This window comes from Oreochromis niloticus, linkage group LG5 (assembly GCF_001858045.2).
Source record: "Oreochromis niloticus isolate F11D_XX linkage group LG5, O_niloticus_UMD_NMBU, whole genome shotgun sequence".
Classification (NCBI taxonomy): Eukaryota; Metazoa; Chordata; class Actinopteri; order Cichliformes; family Cichlidae; genus Oreochromis; species Oreochromis niloticus.
Window position 1 is genome coordinate 16049910 of NC_031970.2, and position 17522 is coordinate 16067431.

The window sequence follows — 17522 nt, forward strand, 5'->3', positions numbered from 1 at the left end:
TACGAGGGCTCGGAGTTTTAAGGACCTATCCTCGCCACGCTGTTTTTCTCTGATTGATCAGACTTGGAGAAGAGGCGGGATCAGTGTGTGGGACATACCATTATCCTTTCTCTGAAATACATAATATATTTTGACAACCGTGACGTTTTGACCTATTTTACGGCAACAATAAAACTATATAAATATACATTCACTTTTTAAAAATATTATTTAGGAAGCTTTCAAGTGTGCGGCTTAGACTCTGTTAGAGTTGAACACCCCTGAGTTTATCAAGGCAGTTAGAGATGACCTTCGAGTTCGACAGACTTCAGGCAGTCAAACCGGAAACTGAAACATTTGGCCTTTAGAATAAAAACCATAACGTCTCCGAGGCAGAGAGGACCTGCCCTAAGTATTTAGAGCAACTTGATTTTAGTAATGAAAAGGCAATTTGACATGGAAAGATACAATCTGAAACCAAAAAACCCTAAGACTGAAATAAAGTCAACAAAAGGAAAAAAAAGTTACACTGGAACCAAACCATAGCTTTGTTACCACCAAGATTTTTTTTACTTAAAAAAAAAGAGAAATATTTCTTCACATTGATAAACACACTTAACTCATATTCCTTGCTCTTGGAACTGCCCTTACATAAAAGTTAGAAACAAATCGCTCTTTGTGCAAAAATGGTACAAAAAAGGCAACTGGTCAGTGATGCATTTATTAAATGATAAAGGTAATATTTTGTTTGAAGATTTCAGGGCCAGTTATAACTTGCAAATAAGCAACAAAGAGTTTCAAAAAATTATTAAGGTTATCCCTCAAAACATTCTTTGTACAGCACATAATCTGTTTCAAAACCCTGACTAGATCCCCTGGCCTCCCTGGACTTTTAGTAAATGGGCACAACATTACAGCTAGCAGTCTAAAAAACTCTAAAATAAGTGAATTATTCACTAATGCTTTTTTCCCATATAGATCAAATCCAAATTCCATTTCACAACTGTTTTTCTGCGATCAAAAGAAAGAAATCAGAACAAAGTACATAAAACTTCCCATTCCTCCAAAAGCTAAGGAGGTCCATTACAAAATCCTCTCAGGTGTTTACCCTTCCAAAGAATTTCTCAGACATCGTTTTGCTATTGATGATAACATTTGTTCTTTCTGTCATGGGAATATTGAATTGACAGAACATTTATTTTACGAATGTATATACTGTAAAGCCCTGTGGGACGATGTGCACTACTGGGTTTTCCCAAAGATTCCAAACTTCCTTGAATTTTCTAAAATTATGATATTATTTGGATCTCTAAGAAAAGAAAAGAAACTTAAAAATGTCTTATACAGTGGGTATGGAAAGTATTCAGACCCCCTTAAATTTTTCACTCTTAGTTATATTGCAGCCATTTAATCATTCAAATCATTTAATCATTTAAGTTCATTTTTTTCTTCATTAATGTACACACAGCACCCCATATTGACAGAAAAACACAGATTGTTGACAAAAACTGAAATATCACATGGTCCTAAGTATTCAGACCCTTTGCTTTGACACTCATATATTTAACTCAGGTGCTGTTCATTTCTTCTGATCATCCTTGAGATGGTTCTACACCTTCATTTGAGTCCAGCTATGTGTGATTATACTGATTGGACTTGATTAGGAAAGGCACATACCTGTCTATAAGACCTTACAGCTCACAATGCATGTCAGAGCAAATGAGAATCATGTGGTCAAAGGAACTGCCTGAAGAGCTCAGAGACAGAATTATGGCAAGGCACAGATCTGGCCAAAGTTACAAAAAAATTTCTGCTACACTTAAGGTTCCTAAGAGCACAGTGGCCTCCATAGTCCTTAAATGGAAGATGTTTGGGATGACCAGAACACTCCCTAGAGCTGGCTGTCCGGCCAAACTGAGCTATCGGGGGAGAAGAACCTTGGTGAGAGAGGTAAAGAAGAACCCAAATATCACTGTGGCTGAGCTCCAGAGATGCAGTCGAGAGATGGGAGAAAGTTGTAGAAAGTCAACCATCACTGCTGTATGGCAGAGTGGCCCGACGGAAGCCTCTCCTCAGTGCAAGACACATGAAAGCCCACATGGAGTTTGCTAAAAAACACCTCAAGGACTCCAAGATGGTGAGAAATAAGATTCTCTGGTCTGATGAGACCAAGATAGAACTTTTTGGCCTTAATTCTAAGTGGTATGTGTGGAGAAAACGAGGCACTGCTCATCACCTGTCCAATACAGTCCCAACAGTGAAGCATGGTGGTGGCAGCATCATGCTGTGGGGGTGTTTTTCAGCTGCAGGGACAGAATGACTGGTTGCAATCAAGGGAAAGATGAATGTGGCCAAGTACAGGGATATCCTGAACGAAAACCTTCTCCCGAGTACTCAGGGCCTCAGACTGGGTTAGGTTTACTTTCCAACAAGACAATGACCCTAAGCACACAGCTAAAATAACAAAGGAGTGGCTTCACAACAACTCCGTGACTGTTGTTGAATGGCCCACCCAGAACCCTGACTTAAACCCAATTGAGCATCTCTGGAGAGACCTAAAACACCATTGTCCACCAACGTTTGCCATCCAACCTGACAGAACTGGAGAGAATCCGCAACGAGGAATGGCAGAGGATTCCCAAATCCAGGTGTGAAAAACTTGTTGCATCTTTCCCAAAAAGACTCACAGCTGTATTAGCTCAAAAGGGTGCTTCTACTAAATACTGAGCGAAGGGTCTGAATACTTGGGACCATGTGATATTTCAGTTTTTCTTTTTTAATAAATCTGCAAAAATGTCAACAATTCTGTGTTTTTTCTGTCAATATGGGGTGCTGTGTGTACATTAATGAGGAAAAAATGAACTTAAATAATTTTAGCAAATGGCTGCAATATAACAAAGAGTGTAAAAATTAAGGAGTCTGAATACTTTCCGTGCCCACTGTATGTGATAATTGTTATGGGTAAATTCTTCATTCATAAATGTCGATTTCTGAAAATAAAGCTGTCCTTTTTCACCTTTCACAAAGAACTCTGCCTCTTCCTCTCATCTGTAAAGTTTATGGTCAAAAAACAAACTGTGGATCTGCATCATATGGTTAATGAACTAAAGCTTTTAGAAAACCCCAAGGTTATAATTTTATTTTATGACTTTTAATTTTCATTTTAATTTTTATTAATTTCATTTATTTCTTTAGTTGCTTATGTTTATTTTATTTTCATTATCTGTCTTTTATATTTTGTAAGAGAGCCTGTCGTGGTATTATCTCAAGTTGGAAAAAGTCTTTGACAATATTGCCATATTTGTTATACTTGTTACATTTGTTTAATTAATCAAAAAAAATATTCCTTGCTCTTGTTTTTTTGTCCAGTAAAATTAAACTGGGTTCAACAAGTTTTTCTGGAACTAGCCCATTAGTTGCATACATTTTTCAAAAAGTCTGTAAGCACAGGATTTATCGATTTTCATTTCATTTTATTTATTTATTTTTATTCCACTATTCTCATTTAACTTTAAGACCAAGAAACCTTGTCCAAATATTAGTCTGTGGATAGAAATGCTGCACAAAGCCCGTTTTTAAAATGACTCTTATTCTGAAACGCTTCACCAGATAAGGTATGTTGACGTCGAAAGAGTTGATTGGCCGGCTCTTGCACCGGAAGCCAAACAAGGATTCGGCGTTTTAGCGATCTTACGTGTCATTCCCAGAGTGTCAGTGATTGAGACCTGCTGAAGACTATTAATGAAAAAAACCCAGGTGAGTTTTCATCGTTTTCATTTACTCTCACGCTGTTCGCAGACTGTAAAACCTGAATAGTAACCAGCTACCTGTCGATTTGAGTTCATTTACTGTAGATAAATAAAGTCAGCTCTGTCAGCTGACGTTAGCTATTTAGAGGCACTGTAAGTTCAGTACAAACCAAAACATGATCAGAGTCACATTTTATCTCACTGTTTCCCTTAAAAGTGAATTCATTTAAGGTAAAGTGCTGATGTAATCTGTATAAAACGCAATACTCTTAACAGGTTGTTTTAGTAGTACCTGTTTTAATCTGTGTTTATTCCCATGTGTATCCTCGTTTTGTCACCTGTTTGTGTTGGTTGGTTCTTTGGTTTGTTTTTCGACACTATTCAGGAACGTAAATATCACCCTATCACATGTTCCAGACCGCCTGATAGAATGAATGAATGAAATCTGTTGATCTGAGGCGACACCATGACCTTTTCTTGTTCTTCTTGTTCTTCCTCTTCTTTTTCTTCCGGATGCTTCCTTTAGAGTTTGCCACAGCGATCTGCTGTCACACCAACCATCTAAATGTCGTCACTACAGCCTTAAATGTTCTCTGTGCTCTTGTTCTTTTCTATCTGCCTGGAAGCTCCATATTTAACATCCTTTGTCCAGTTTATTCACTATCCCGCCTCTTGCATCGCTAACTTTGTCTCCAAACCACTACTGCCTGAGCTCTCCCTCTGATACTCACTCCAATGGAAGTCTGAGCATCTTGATCTTTATCACCTAATAATTAATAATTAAGTTGAATTTAATGCAGCCAAAAAGGTGGCAAATGCCTGAATTAATGCAGCCAAAAAGGTGGCAAATGCCTGAATTACTGCATCCAAATGTGTAAATGCAGTAAAAACAATAACAAAATCACCATCACTGTGATTTTATTGTATTATTTACTCAAGTGTACAACTTTGTAAAAAGACATTTACTTTCTTCAAGGCCAGTAGATATCAGGAAAATGCACAGACTTCTGTAACACAGATTCTTTGCTTTAACTGTAAGTGGACCAGACATGTTTACATATATAGTCACTCTCAAAGGTCCATTTTGAATCAGGAAAACCCTGACCTAAGTTAAACACGTTAAAATAACAGTACAGAAGTTTAGTAACTAAGAATATAAATAAAACAAAGTGGAATTTAATCATCCATTTTCTTCTTTTAATACAATTCACCTTTCCACCCGGAATAGAATTGAGTGTAGTAAAATGGCTCAATAAAAATACGACAAACCAAAGTAAACAACACAATGGATCAGGAAATAGTCTCTGATCTGACCACAGTTCAAGTCTTACACGTGATTTATTTTAGTAATGATGTATTATTTTAATACATTATTACTTTAAAATACATTAGGCATTATCTTTAAAACTACCTGCTCAAGGTTAGAAAATGATCATGGATTTTGTAAAGCTCTGTATTAAGTATAGCCCCAGATTTATATTAGTGGTATCACATTGTTTTTTTGCCAATATTTGCCTGTTTGTATATTGGCATTTGTGTCTATTTTATCTGATATTCACTGATATGAAAAATGTAAATGCTTTGCTGTCCATCTGTTTTGCACCCGTCTGCAAAGTTTTTTTTTGAAATTTCACTCCATAGTATGTTTGTTCGTGTACTGTAAGTCACACAAATGTCATCAATTTCATGGGAAGAACCTGTTTTTCAAGTAAATCCAGAGAACAAATACTAAGGGATCTTTGCCACAAGCAAAATATTGACATGTGCTGTTTGAAAATATCAAATACTGGGAGAAAAAGTTTATAGTAAAATAATAAGATCATGATCTGTCCTAGAGGTTATAATAAATTTTTCTCTGATTGTCGTCTTCAAAGTAAAAAAGTGACTGTATTTGAAAGTCACTTTTAATTTTAAATCCAACACAGAAACAAGCATGACAGATTTTTTTCTGTTCTTCCTTTAGAAAATGTCTGATTTTAATGATGAATGTGAATCTCATCTTTGCAGGGCATCAGCATCTGGTTATTGATGAACCTGGGTAACTGTTGGTAACGGCAGAATCATGAAGGCTTTGATCCTGGTGGGAGGGTACGGGACCCGACTGCGACCGCTCACCCTGAGCGTCCCAAAACCCCTCGTGGAGTTCTGCAACAAACCCATCCTGCTGCACCAGGTGGAGGCGCTGGTGAAAGTAAGGCAAAGATATCAATAAGGATCTAATGATGCTACTGAGAGGTTATTTTGTGTTGTAGTCATGAATCACTGTCTCTGTGTGTTTTCAGGCTGGGGTGGACCATGTGGTTCTGGCAGTGAGCTATATGTCAGAGCTGCTGGAGAGAGAGATGAGAGTGCAGGAGCAGAGAGTACGTACAACAACCTGCACTGTTACAGCAAACACCACCAGGTTTCTCCTGCATGGAGTGATATATGATAGATAACCAGTTTTATTAATCAGGATTTCATTTACTGAGGTATAATTGTGCACAACAGTCACTGTCGAGTATGTTTGGTTCCCTTTTCAAGAAACTATCGGCGTCTCTGCTTCTTATTTTTCTGGTTCTAGTTTATCCAGGATATTCAGAAAGTCGGTAACAGGTTTTAGGTTCAAGATTTCCAATCAATTGGTCTGAATTTAGAAACTAAGTCATCCTCAAAGGATGGCTAATTATTCTGAGATTGCTTTTCAGGCAGTGCAAGCCTGCAGTTTTAATTTTTCTATGGACTGTTTACCTGTGTGGAGAAATTTGATCATATGTGATTGGTCAGTATAATCTCTGGACTATAAGTGGAAAAAAACAGAAACAAGAAATCTTTAGATAGATTGTGATTAGTTGCGTGTCTCATCTGTGGCTTGTAACCTGAAGGGAACATCTTTAATCAGCGTGATTTCACACTAGGTGATCTTTGTTGTGCTTGATCAGGACCTCAAAGACTCGGTTGTTGGACTTGTGGGATTTCTGTATCTCTGGTCACATGTTAGGAAATAAATTCCGGAGACATTCATTTGGATTCGTGTGTGATGTGGTGTGGTTTCTAACTGAGCCCAAACATTAAAGTTGAACCTGACTGTTTTTTGTTTTCTTCTCAGCTCGGGATTCGTATCTCTCTGTCTCATGAGAAGGAGCCTCTGGGAACAGGTGAGTTTTGTCTTTACGACAGACAGATCCAGTAAATGGCTCTCTGCAAGTATCCAGTGATTCAACATTGATTAACTCATCTTTTAAAAACCATAGTAAATTAATGTGAACCATATAAAACTGTGTGTTTGTGCACAGCGGGTCCCCTGGCGTTGGCTCGAGACTTGCTGAACGATGACGGTGAGCCGTTCTTTGTTCTCAACTCAGACGTCATCTGTGATTTTCCGTTCAAAGATCTGCTGCAGTACCACCGCAACCACGGCAAGGAGGGAACCATTGTGGTAAGAGAGACTGTCCAAGTATTTCCTATGCTTAGCTGCTGCATATTGACAGGTTTTTATATGTTTTAGGTGGTTTAGGGGAAGCTGACTACTGTGGGGTCATACTCTGTGTGTGTGTGTGTGTGTGTGTGTCTGTGCGTGCATGAAGGTAACACGGGTGGAAGAGCCCTCTAAGTACGGTGTGGTGGTGTATGAGGCGGACAGCGGGAGGATCCATCGCTTTGTGGAGAAACCACAGGTCTTTGTCTCCAACAAAATTAATGCCGGCATGTACATCTTCAATCCCAGCATGCTCAGCAGGATCCAGGTGAGGAGGCTCTCGCACTCACTCATAGTGTCGATGTTAGTGTGTTATTTAGTAACAGACTCAGTGTTTCCCACAGACGGACTTTACCTGGGTGGGCCACACTGTTAGTATCTGGTATTATTGAAGACTGAAAGCTGAAAAGGAGCTACCACCAGTGCTTCCAGCCTTTTAGTTTTGATCAGAGTGAAGAATGCCATCTGGGTCACTGTTCAGCCTGTCATTGTGGCAGTCACTGATATCATTCAGCTTCTTGATCAGAGCTCGTCCTACATTCTGATGTACTCAGACTTCACTATCTTAGACTGTAGCTAGTGATTGCAGTCCTCCTGCTCTGAATATCTCCTGCGAGACCCTGGGTCACTCTAAGCCAAACCTACAACAGGTTTGTGTGCTGCTTCTCTGAGGTTGAAGAGCAGACTACGCTACAGCCACCAGCTCGTCTTCAACACGGTGGAGTCTACCAGCAGGATGAGACTCACTGGAGAGGCACCTGATTATGTGGGAATCTGTGGGAAACACTGAGTCTTGAAGACACTATAGTTTTGTTTATTTTTTGGACCATGTTCATGACTTTTTTATGCATTCTTTTTGCAGCTGAGACCAACATCCATTGAAAAAGAAATATTTCCTGTCATGGCAGGGGAGGGACAGCTGTATGCCATGGAGCTGCAAGGTAACTAATACTAATATTAAGACTGCAGTACTACAGCACAGGACTCTTCTCCTCCAGTGGCGTAGTGGTCATATAGTGACTGGTTTGATTCCAGCCGGAGACACAAATCCTCTTTGGGGTTGCGTCAGAAAGGGCATCCTGCGTTTAAAGAAAATCTGCCAAATCAGACATGCAGAGCTGCCCACTGTGGCGACCGCTGGTGGCAGGGAAGCAGCCGAAAGTAGCTTCTACTACAGCACAGGACTGTAAAGCTGCATGTGAGATCTGAACATTCAGCTTTTGCCCAAAATAGGGGCCCGTGGAGAAGATCGTATTCATCAAAATGATGCAAGTCAGTTCATAAAAGTATACAGTGGTGACCTCACCTTTTTCTTAACACAGCAGTAGGATCAGTAGGATGGAAATGTATGGTTTGAAGCTGACCTGTGTGCTTGATCTGGTCTCTGCAGCTCACAGCTCCACCAGACGTAAGTGTTTGGGCTTTTCGTGCAGGTCTGGAGAGGAAACGTTTGCAGAAAAGCACCACTAACCTAATCTTTATGCTCAGACCTAAAGGTTCTCTAAAGTTCTGATACAGATGTTTAAAAAGAAAACAACAAAAAACATAAGAGCTCACCAGCAGGAGGAATCACTTGTTGGTGCTTCTCTACATCCTCATTCCTCTCTGAGATCCTTTGGCTTTGCTGAAACAGCGGAACCACGTAGTCAAACCCCCACCCCATCCTGACCTGTAGTCCAGGCAGGCTTACTGGTCCCAGTCAGTAGTGGGTTTGTTCCCCTTTAGAAGATGATGTGATTCATCATGTTTAAGTAGTAAAACAAGGTCCTCGAGATTAGCAGCGAAGCATTTACTTAACTTAAGAATCAAAGGATAAATAAAAAAAAGATGGGCTTGATTTGTTCTTTAAACTTTCTTAGAGGAGTAGGAATTTGTACAAGTGACCTAAATTCTGTTTTGTCTTGGGCGTAAAAGGCTAAATAAATCCATTACATTTTAATAACTGATCTTTGGCTAGTTTATGCTTGAATAAAATTAGATAAATTCAGTTTAAATCTTTACGTTAATCAGAAACCAGAAACCCTGATGTTTATTTATGATGCTGGTGCTCATAAAAACCCTGATTAATGTTGTTCATACTGGTCATGCTTTCTTTCTTGTGTGGTTTTATTCAGGTTTTTGGATTAATGCTTTTTCAGGATTGGTATTTATTGAATTATGAATTGATGGTGATTTTTCTCCCTCTTTTTTTTTTTTTAAACGGAGATCTGTAGAAAATCCATCATTCTTTCCAGTGAAAATGTGGCTTTTTTAACCCACTGCACTGCATTTTCAGTTTTCAGTTTAAATCTGTATCTATGTCTGTCCTGGTTTCCACTTTTCCCCCCACAGCTTAACGGTAAGGGGGTGACACCATGTTGCAGTGGTTAGCACTGATAGGCGCTGGGTTCAAACCTTCTGGTTGATTTCTGTGTGTTTGTTTGCTCCTGAAATTCATAGTCTGCGGTCATACTTGTTAGGTTATAACTGGTGATTTTGGTGGCCGTAGGATTAGATGTGAGGGTACCTGTTTGCCCCGGTGTACTCCGCCTCTCCTCTCTTGATCCTGCCCCCCCCACAACACTTAGCTGGATATTTGGTTGAGATAGATGAATGATTTGTGCAGCTATGAGAAGAAATGCTGAAAACTCTGCTGGCAGTTATGTAAAATATATGGTAGAGTTTGCAGTCAGCAGATAAATGTCTGCCTCTTCTGTGACCTCATTATTCAGTGAGTCACCTGTTAAAGATCACAAGGAGCCGCCTGGTTGTTTTCAAGCTTTCAGCTTCCACCCTCTGTCCGTCTGTCTGCAGGTTTCTGGATGGACATCGGCCAGCCTAAAGACTTCCTGACAGGGATGTGTATGTACCTCCAGTCAGTACGACAACACGCACCTGAGAGATTACGCACAGGCCCCGGTTTCCTCGGCAACGTCTTGGTGGTGAGTGCACTTTGTTAATGTGACATCAAAATAAAGGCTTGTACTTCATGATAATGATCATCCCCTTTTCTTCTTCCGTCAAGGATCCCACGGCACAGATCGGGGAGAACTGCACCATCGGCCCGAATGTCACCATCGGCGCCGGCGTTGTCGTGGAGGACGGGGTGAGGATAAAGCGGTGCACGGTGCTGAAAGGGTCAAGGGTTCGATCGCACTCGTGGCTGGAGAGCTGCATCGTGGGGTGGAGCTCGTCAGTCGGCCAGTGGGTGAGTGGGAAAAATGTGTGGACGTTCTTGATTCATTCATTTATTGTGAGACGCAGCTGATTGTGTCTCTGTCTGTTTAACTGCAGATATCACTTGTGGTGATATTTGTACTCTATAACTTAGCCTAGTTTATTTTATTTGTTTCTTTTTAGAGCTTGTTGTATCTGCTTACCCGCTCATGGATATAATTTATTGGAGTTGCTCAAACTTTTGTTTGTTTGTTTTGTTTTTGGGTTTTTTGTCTTAAAGTAATAACCAAATGGGATTTTTGGCCAACTTCACAGTTCACTATTATATCTACCCTTTTCACATAACTTATAATAGCTAACGCCAAAGGAGCAGTAGGAGAACAGAAGGAGGCTGAAGGCTGTGGAAGCCGTACTCTTTCCGCTCTCTAGTTAAATCCTCTGTTTCATCTCGGACAGCGAATGTACCAAGATTTGTCACGTGCGATGGTGGATGACTTGTGTCTTAATGTGCGTCCTCAGGTGCGTATGGAGAATGTGACGGTGCTGGGGGAGGACGTGATCGTCAATGACGAGCTTTACCTGAACGGTGCCAACGTCCTGCCTCACAAATCCATCAACGAGTCAGTCCCGGAGCCGCGAATCATCATGTAGCGTCAGGTGGAGGAAAAATCCCAGCGCCTTTTATATGAAGACTATGAGGAAGACCCAAACTGTGCCAGAGAAGAGGGAGGGACATTCAGGCAGTTGAATGGAAGCAGGAGGAGGAAGAACAAAAGTCTTCTTTGTCTTTCTTTTTATACATTAATTTGGACTTTTTTTTAGCCCTGCTTGGCTGCATTTGTCAGAAAAGGTGACGTGTGTCAAGGAAGGTTTCTTAAAGTACTGACAGGTCAAACTCTCATGTTGGTAAATATGAGAAAAGTCGAGAGAGGGGGCTGCTTGGTGGAGGGAGCAAAGATCAGTATACTGGTAGGGAAGGGGGAAGTGGGTGTGTGAATATATGAACACTGCTGGTTAGATTTACTATGCATTTACACTTCCTGAAAAGAACAATCAAACCACGGCTACAGGTTGATGTCATGACTAATGCTCAGATTCTGATCTGACTTATTGTGAAACATAATGCAGTATTGGTCACAGTTAAAGGTCCAGTGTGTAGGATTTCTGATGCTCCTTTAGCAGAAATGTAATACAGGATTTATAACTAGTGTTTCTACTGAAGACCAAAAAGGACAAACAGCACTGGTTATAAGTAAATGGAACTGAAGGTGCTCCTACATAGTTGTAAACAATAGACTGTATATCAAAGATGGACAATGCCACCACTGTTTGCTTGTGGAGGCTTGCCAAGTTTTTGTTTTTGTTTTGTTTTTTGGAAGTTGAATATTTACTTACACAAAAGTGTGAAGTTGTGAGCTGGGTCCAGCAGAGGTGAAGACTAGGAAAGAGATGAGACCAGTGTAAGCACACTGTTTAATCCATGCCACACCCCAATTTTAAGCCTTGGCGAAATCTTAATGGTTGAATTATATTTAAATATATAAAAATGACTGTCCTTACAGTTGTTACCAGCCTGTAAATTTGTTTATTTCTGCTGCTTGCTGGAAACAAAGGGCGATTCAGTATCTTGCAATCTACAACTTCACCACTAGATCTCACTAATTCCTACACACTGGTCCTTTAAAGCCATAGCAGTTTATTATTGAGGGCAGCAGAACAAGCTGTAAGCAACTTCATGGAAATGTGAATGTTTTGAGTTGGAAGTCATGTTTGCATCCACCTGAATGTAATTTACATCAAATAACAGTCAATAATTTGATTTGTTTTTATACAGAAATACCAATAACTGCAGCTTTAATCATGAATGTTGGTTATGTCTCGTGTTCTTGATGAACTTTCCAGGTTTCTCTGTTCTTTGAAACGGTTCTTTCAATCAAAGTTAATGATCAGCAAAAAGTGCTCCAACACTGTAGTGGGCGAGCTGACAACTTTATAATGCGGACAACTTTAGTCTTTAAGATTAATTGCACATTATAAATAAATATACAGCGCTGTCTAAAAGTTCCTACTCCACATGAAGTAAGCAGAAACGTGTTTTGGTTTTGTCACAAATTAGGCAATGGCCATCAGATGTAATAATCAGGGGTGCACATAAGTGGTCCGCAGGTGCGCATTCGCTGTCAAAATAAAAGACGCGCACCAGATAAGAAGTTGCAACGCGTGTTTGCGTACATATAAAAGGCACAGTTTTTGTCCGCTAGAGTGGGATTTTCACCACTTTTCCGAGAATACGCGCTTCTTTTGCGGTTCGGACTCCTTCTGACATTTCTTTGGAGGTGGAGGAACACCAAAGTAATTTCTTAAAGGAGCTTGCTTCTTCAACATCTTTAAGAGTTCTAAACAAATGTCTGTCCTCCTCCAGAAAATCTTATGTACTTCTTATCTGGTGCACGTCTTTTATTTTGACAGCGAATGCGCACCTGCAGACCACTTATGTGCACCCCTGGCAATAATCCTCTTAAAGGTGGGAAAAAGCAGATAAGGAAAAGTTTTCAATATACTAAAAAAAAAAACATCAAAGGAAAAGGAGTATAAGTCACCGCTTCCTGTCAGGGTTTTCAGAGTAAAAATACTTAGATTGTAAGTTAGCTTTCAGCCTCGAGGAGAAGACGCAGCCTAATTTAGGACCAGTTTCTTGCATTGTCGGCAAAAATAATAGTCCTGAGGCCAAAAAGATGGAAAGAGCATGGCACCATGAAATTACTGGACCTTAAGTTGGAACCACTGACATCACTCAAGTCCACCAATGACTGACAGATTTCTTTCCAACTAAAAGCAGGGGCGTGACTCCAAAAGATCATCATATAATCTCATGACCAGACTGCCCAAAACTAAACAAAATGTATCCGACCATCAGAAGTAAACTTTATTAACTTCATGAATTTGACATTGCATCAGTAAATCATAACATTTTCAGTATCACTAATGTTGACACTCTCATTCTGTGTTCAATATTTAATTTGTACAGTAATCTGTGTATATAATTAAAAAGCCAACTTTCAAACAAATCTAACGCTAACATGTTAGCCACGTGTTATTTCCTGCTACTAGCATAAAAATCAGATGATTTTGAGCTTTTACAAACAAATGTAAAGTAAAAGTAAACCGAGCCCAGTGTAAATCCCCTCTGTCATTAGAACTACTGAAACTTTTCTTTGACTTATTTCAGGGTCATAAATAAACACTCACATTCAAATTTCTAAGCCAGAAAGAATCCTTGGAAATTAGAAATCCTCAGTAAAGAAGTGCTAATCAGCCCCGTGCTAAGACTGGAAAAGTTGTTGGTGTTTTCACATAGCAGTTTCTCCTTAACTGCTGATAAGACAGACATCTCTCCCCTGAGACAGTTTGTAAAAACAAAGTGTTTTAACTTGAAATAATTACACGCCTGAAAATCTTTTAAGGGTATCTGTTCTGCTTTTCTGTTTTGTTTTGTTTTAATGTTTCTGGGTCAGATTTTCATATTATATGTGAACAAAATACACGTTGAAGGTTCAGGGTGTTTTTGGATTTCTTTACATACTAAATGGGGAAAGTACAGTTCACAAGCACTGGGTACTACCCCTCTGTAGCCTTCCAAGTGCCAGCCAGTCCGCAGATGAGGGGTTTAAAGTTTGAACTGAGGGGCTGCATAAGGGACTAGAATAAGAAAAATAAGGATTGTTTTTAAACTTGGAATCATTCTGTGATACTGGAGTGGAGTCAAAAAGAATAGAGCAGGAAATTAACAATATAAATGCAACAGGTCGCCTTTAAATAAATGCTCTCCTGTGGGAGGTTACTAAAACTGGTCAGCAGGTTAGTCCTGTGTTAGTCCACACTCAGCGCTGGTGTCTCGATGTAAAGCAGTGATTCTGCTGTTTGTGGCGAGCTGAATGTGCAAAAGACTTTGAGTGAAGGAAGTTGGTCTTTGTAATGTTTTTTTTTAATTTCTGAAAGAAAAAAATATAATCTACTGACCACTGCAACACGTCTGGACTCTTATTATTGGATGTTTAACAGGTGAAGGTCACAGTAAATCTCATGTCAGTGATATAAATTGTCACCACAGTTAGATTCACCTTTCTGGTCTCTGCATTACCCGTGAAATGTAAAGTGCATGAACATGTTTTTTTTTTTTCTTAAAACGTCACAAGCCTTTGTGAATGTTCAAATTTTAATTTAGAGATATAAAAACTTTATAGAGGCAAAGGTTGTTTTTAATTTTTCCTGATGTACATAACATCTGAAAGAATTTTTTACATTTAAATCCAAATCTGTTGGTTTTACAGACACTTTTGAGCTTCGTTAGATTACTTCACTAGATTACCATACAAATTGAAATGTATACACAATTACATTTTGGTTTTGCATTTAAAGTATATTTGTATCTAAATAATACCAATTTAAACATTAAATTGGACTAAAAAAGTCGTAGCTTTTTATTACTACGTTTAGTAAAAAAAACAACTCTTGCACACTTGACGTTTGGATGGATCAGGGCTTGTACCACTCTCCCCAGTCTCTGTTATTGGCCCAAAAACGAAAAAATATTGATGACACACAGAAATGTAAAACTACATTTTCACAGATACAATTATTAAAGCTTGTAAGATTGACTATTACCAGTTAAGCCAAGTTAGTTTATTTGTAGAGCCCATTATCCCACCTAAAAGGCTTTATAGACACATAAGACAGACAAACATATTAAAACAAGAAAGAAAATATACAAGTAATAAAATCTAAAAGGCTTTCAGTGTCTTTTAACATTAAAAGAAAAACCCTAATATAATAAGCTATTGAAATGTAAAAATTCTTAAATAAAACTCATCAAAACTCAGAGATTTCTGAGTGGAAATAAGAGCTAGCTAAACCAAAAACCTGTAGATAAAGAGGGCGTGTGCTGTTCCACTCTCACAGTCACAGGTAAAATCTTCATTGGTACTTTATTGTGCGTGCCAATGTAAGGAAACAGCTTCTCAGTGAAACTGAGTTTGAAGGTGTGTATGTGTGTACTGGTGTCAAGATCAAAGAATGAGAGCTTCCCTCTGTCACAGTCCAGCTGAACTTTGACCCTCTGGAGCTTCTTCACTGAGAGAGGTTTATCAGGAAGTGGTGGAGCGGCTGCTGTGTATTGTCCATCCTGGAGACATATTTCCCAGAATCCAGTCTGTAATTGTTCTTTTCTCTTAACAGACTCTATTAGCACACCGAGGCACCTGATCCCATCCTTTCTAACCTCAACATCCCAGCTGTGAGTCCCTGAGTCGAAGCCCTCGGAGCCCAGAACAATTGGATGGTGGTCAAATCTCTCTGGATTGTTGGGAAGCTGCTGTCTCTCACCGAGACTCACACTGGTCAGATCTTCTGAGAGGATGAGTTGTTGATGAGCTGTGTTTGGATCCAGAATCACTGGAGTGCAGGAGACCATCTCCTTCATGTTCTTCCAGATGTTGAAGGTTAGGTTGCCCAGGTGTTGGGCCACATCTATCAGAGCTCCTGAGACCACATGTAGTTCCTCCAGCAGGGTGCACTGCTGGACTCTGTTCACTGCAGGCTTGATGTTTTGCAAAAATGAGACATCTTCAGCTCTCAGGTACTCCTCTGTGGCTCTGATTGTGTCTAAAAGAGCTGCTATCTTTCGGCTCAGAGCCTCCGTCTTCTCCTTGATCATCTGACTCTTCTGCTCCTCTTCTGCCCTCAGAGCAGTGATTCTTTCTTTTTCTTCTTCTTGTAGAAACTGGTGCATTTTTGCAAACTTCTCCTTGATCTTCCTCTCTGTGTGAAGGGCCTGGATTTTAATGTGTTCTCTGGTTTGATCAAACTCTCCTTTAACTATTTTAAAGTTCTTCAGTTTCTCTTTTAAGGGCTTTAGTAACACCTGAAGCACTTTTCTGTGATCCTCTGCAGCTTCTTCGATGGTTCTGAATTTGTGTTTGTTGTGTATTTTTGAATCCCTACAAACAAGACACACTGGCAGCTGATGGTCCAGACAGAAGAGTTTGAGTTTCTCAGAGTGCAGACTGCAGTGAGCCTCTGACTCTAAAGAAGCTTTTTGAGCTTTCTCCAGTAAGAAAGCTTCACACAGGTTCTTTAACACCAAGTTACAGGGTGGGTCATCTGACAAATGCAAGTTCTTACAAAGTGGGCATTTACGTACTGGTTTCTCCTTCCACCACATTTGCAGGCAGTCTTTACAGAAGCTGTGGCTGCACGACAGCATGATGGGGTCTCTGAAGATGTCATAGCAGATCGAACAAGAGAGATTCATTTCTGACTGAGAGGACATTTTGCCTCTGAGTGAAAAAAAATGCAGCTAGGGTAATTAGAGACTGAAGACGTATCTTGAAACTTACTTTTCTTCCAGCTGTGGCTTCTTTAAAAGTCCTGCTCGTTATATGAAATCAGCAGCAGGTAGAAGTGGCAGTATCCCCGATAGCTATAATTCCTCTTTGCTTCGATAGTGAATCTCAAACACACTGCTCACAAAGTGAAACTGTGACACATAACTGATGCCATATGATGCCTGGTTTAATTCCAATTAATGTTTCTGTTGCAACTCTATTGTGGCACTTATGCTACCTTTGTCTACAAAGCCTCTTATCTGCATTTACAGTTCTTTTGTCTGTTACAGCCAACCAAAAGCGGTGGAGAAGCAGGACGTTAGATCATATCTCAGCAACTGAGAGAAATTTGCCTTCAGGGATTTCTGCCTGGCAGGCTCTCTAACACCTGTTAGAGATGTATTGTAGCCCAGCAGATGGAGAGGACTATGTATAGGTGACTGATTGCTCGTGACAAACAGTGGAAAGTAGGCAAATACAGTGCAGGCGACAAGAATCAGAGAAACGGGAGAGAAGAACGGAAGCACAAAACAAAATAAGATACATGAAAGCTAATTCTTGTTTTTTTCATTTTTAATGCTAATCCTTAGCACCTTAGGAAAACAACCAGAGTACCAATCAGAACAAAAAGGAAGCAAAACTCAGCAATATCTTCAAAACGTAAAATTATTGTGAGAGTGTTATTGTTACATCTTGAAAAACACATATTTGTGGATCCTTTTGACACCTATATTGTGGAAGATGAGTAATACTGTAAGATATGTTTTCATAGAATATTCTGGGACGTCTTGAGTGATC

At 39.7% G+C, this 17522-nt stretch overlaps 2 protein-coding genes across 3 annotated transcripts; one reads left to right on the forward strand and one right to left on the reverse strand.

Annotated features, from left to right (window-relative positions):
* The first annotated feature begins 3595 nt into the window (after window positions 1-3595).
* gmppb (GDP-mannose pyrophosphorylase B) lies at window positions 3596-12414 on the forward strand. The gene is made up of 10 exons (XM_003448352.5): window positions 3596-3735; window positions 5736-5919; window positions 6011-6091; window positions 6817-6865; window positions 7004-7146; window positions 7295-7453; window positions 8048-8126; window positions 9979-10106; window positions 10190-10372; window positions 10861-12414. The coding sequence occupies exons 2-10, from the start codon at window positions 5791-5793 to the stop codon at window positions 10990-10992; spliced, it is 1083 nt and encodes a 360-aa protein (XP_003448400.1). The 5' UTR covers window positions 3596-3735; window positions 5736-5790; the 3' UTR covers window positions 10993-12414.
* Window positions 12415-13101: 687 nt separating this feature from the next.
* LOC100707901 (tripartite motif-containing protein 35) lies at window positions 13102-17518 on the reverse strand. 2 transcript variants are annotated; one of them, XM_025907199.1, is made up of 2 exons: window positions 16737-17518; window positions 13102-16613 (listed from the first exon to the last, which is right to left on the reverse strand). In XM_025907199.1, the coding sequence occupies exon 2, from the start codon at window positions 16601-16603 to the stop codon at window positions 15245-15247; it is 1359 nt and encodes a 452-aa protein (XP_025762984.1). In that variant the 5' UTR covers window positions 16604-16613; window positions 16737-17518; the 3' UTR covers window positions 13102-15244. The 2 variants fall into 2 exon arrangements, with proteins under 2 accessions (XP_025762984.1, XP_003448464.1); XM_003448416.5 differs by having other exon boundaries at window positions 13102-17518.
* Between the last annotated feature and the right edge of the window lie 4 nt (window positions 17519-17522).

Coding starts and splice junctions, on each gene's coding strand:
- gmppb (XM_003448352.5), top strand. CDS start 5,791: ATGAAGGCTTTGATCCTGGTGGGAGGGTACGGGACCCGACTGCGACCG. Junction 8,127..9,978: donor GTATGCCATGGAGCTGCAAG/GTAACTAATACT, acceptor GTCTGTCTGCAG/GTTTCTGGATGGACATCGGC. Junction 10,107..10,189: donor TCCTCGGCAACGTCTTGGTG/GTGAGTGCACTT, acceptor TCTTCCGTCAAG/GATCCCACGGCACAGATCGG.
- LOC100707901 (XM_003448416.5), bottom strand. CDS start 16,669: ATGTCCTCTCAGTCAGAAATGAATCTCTCTTGTTCGATCTGCTATGAC.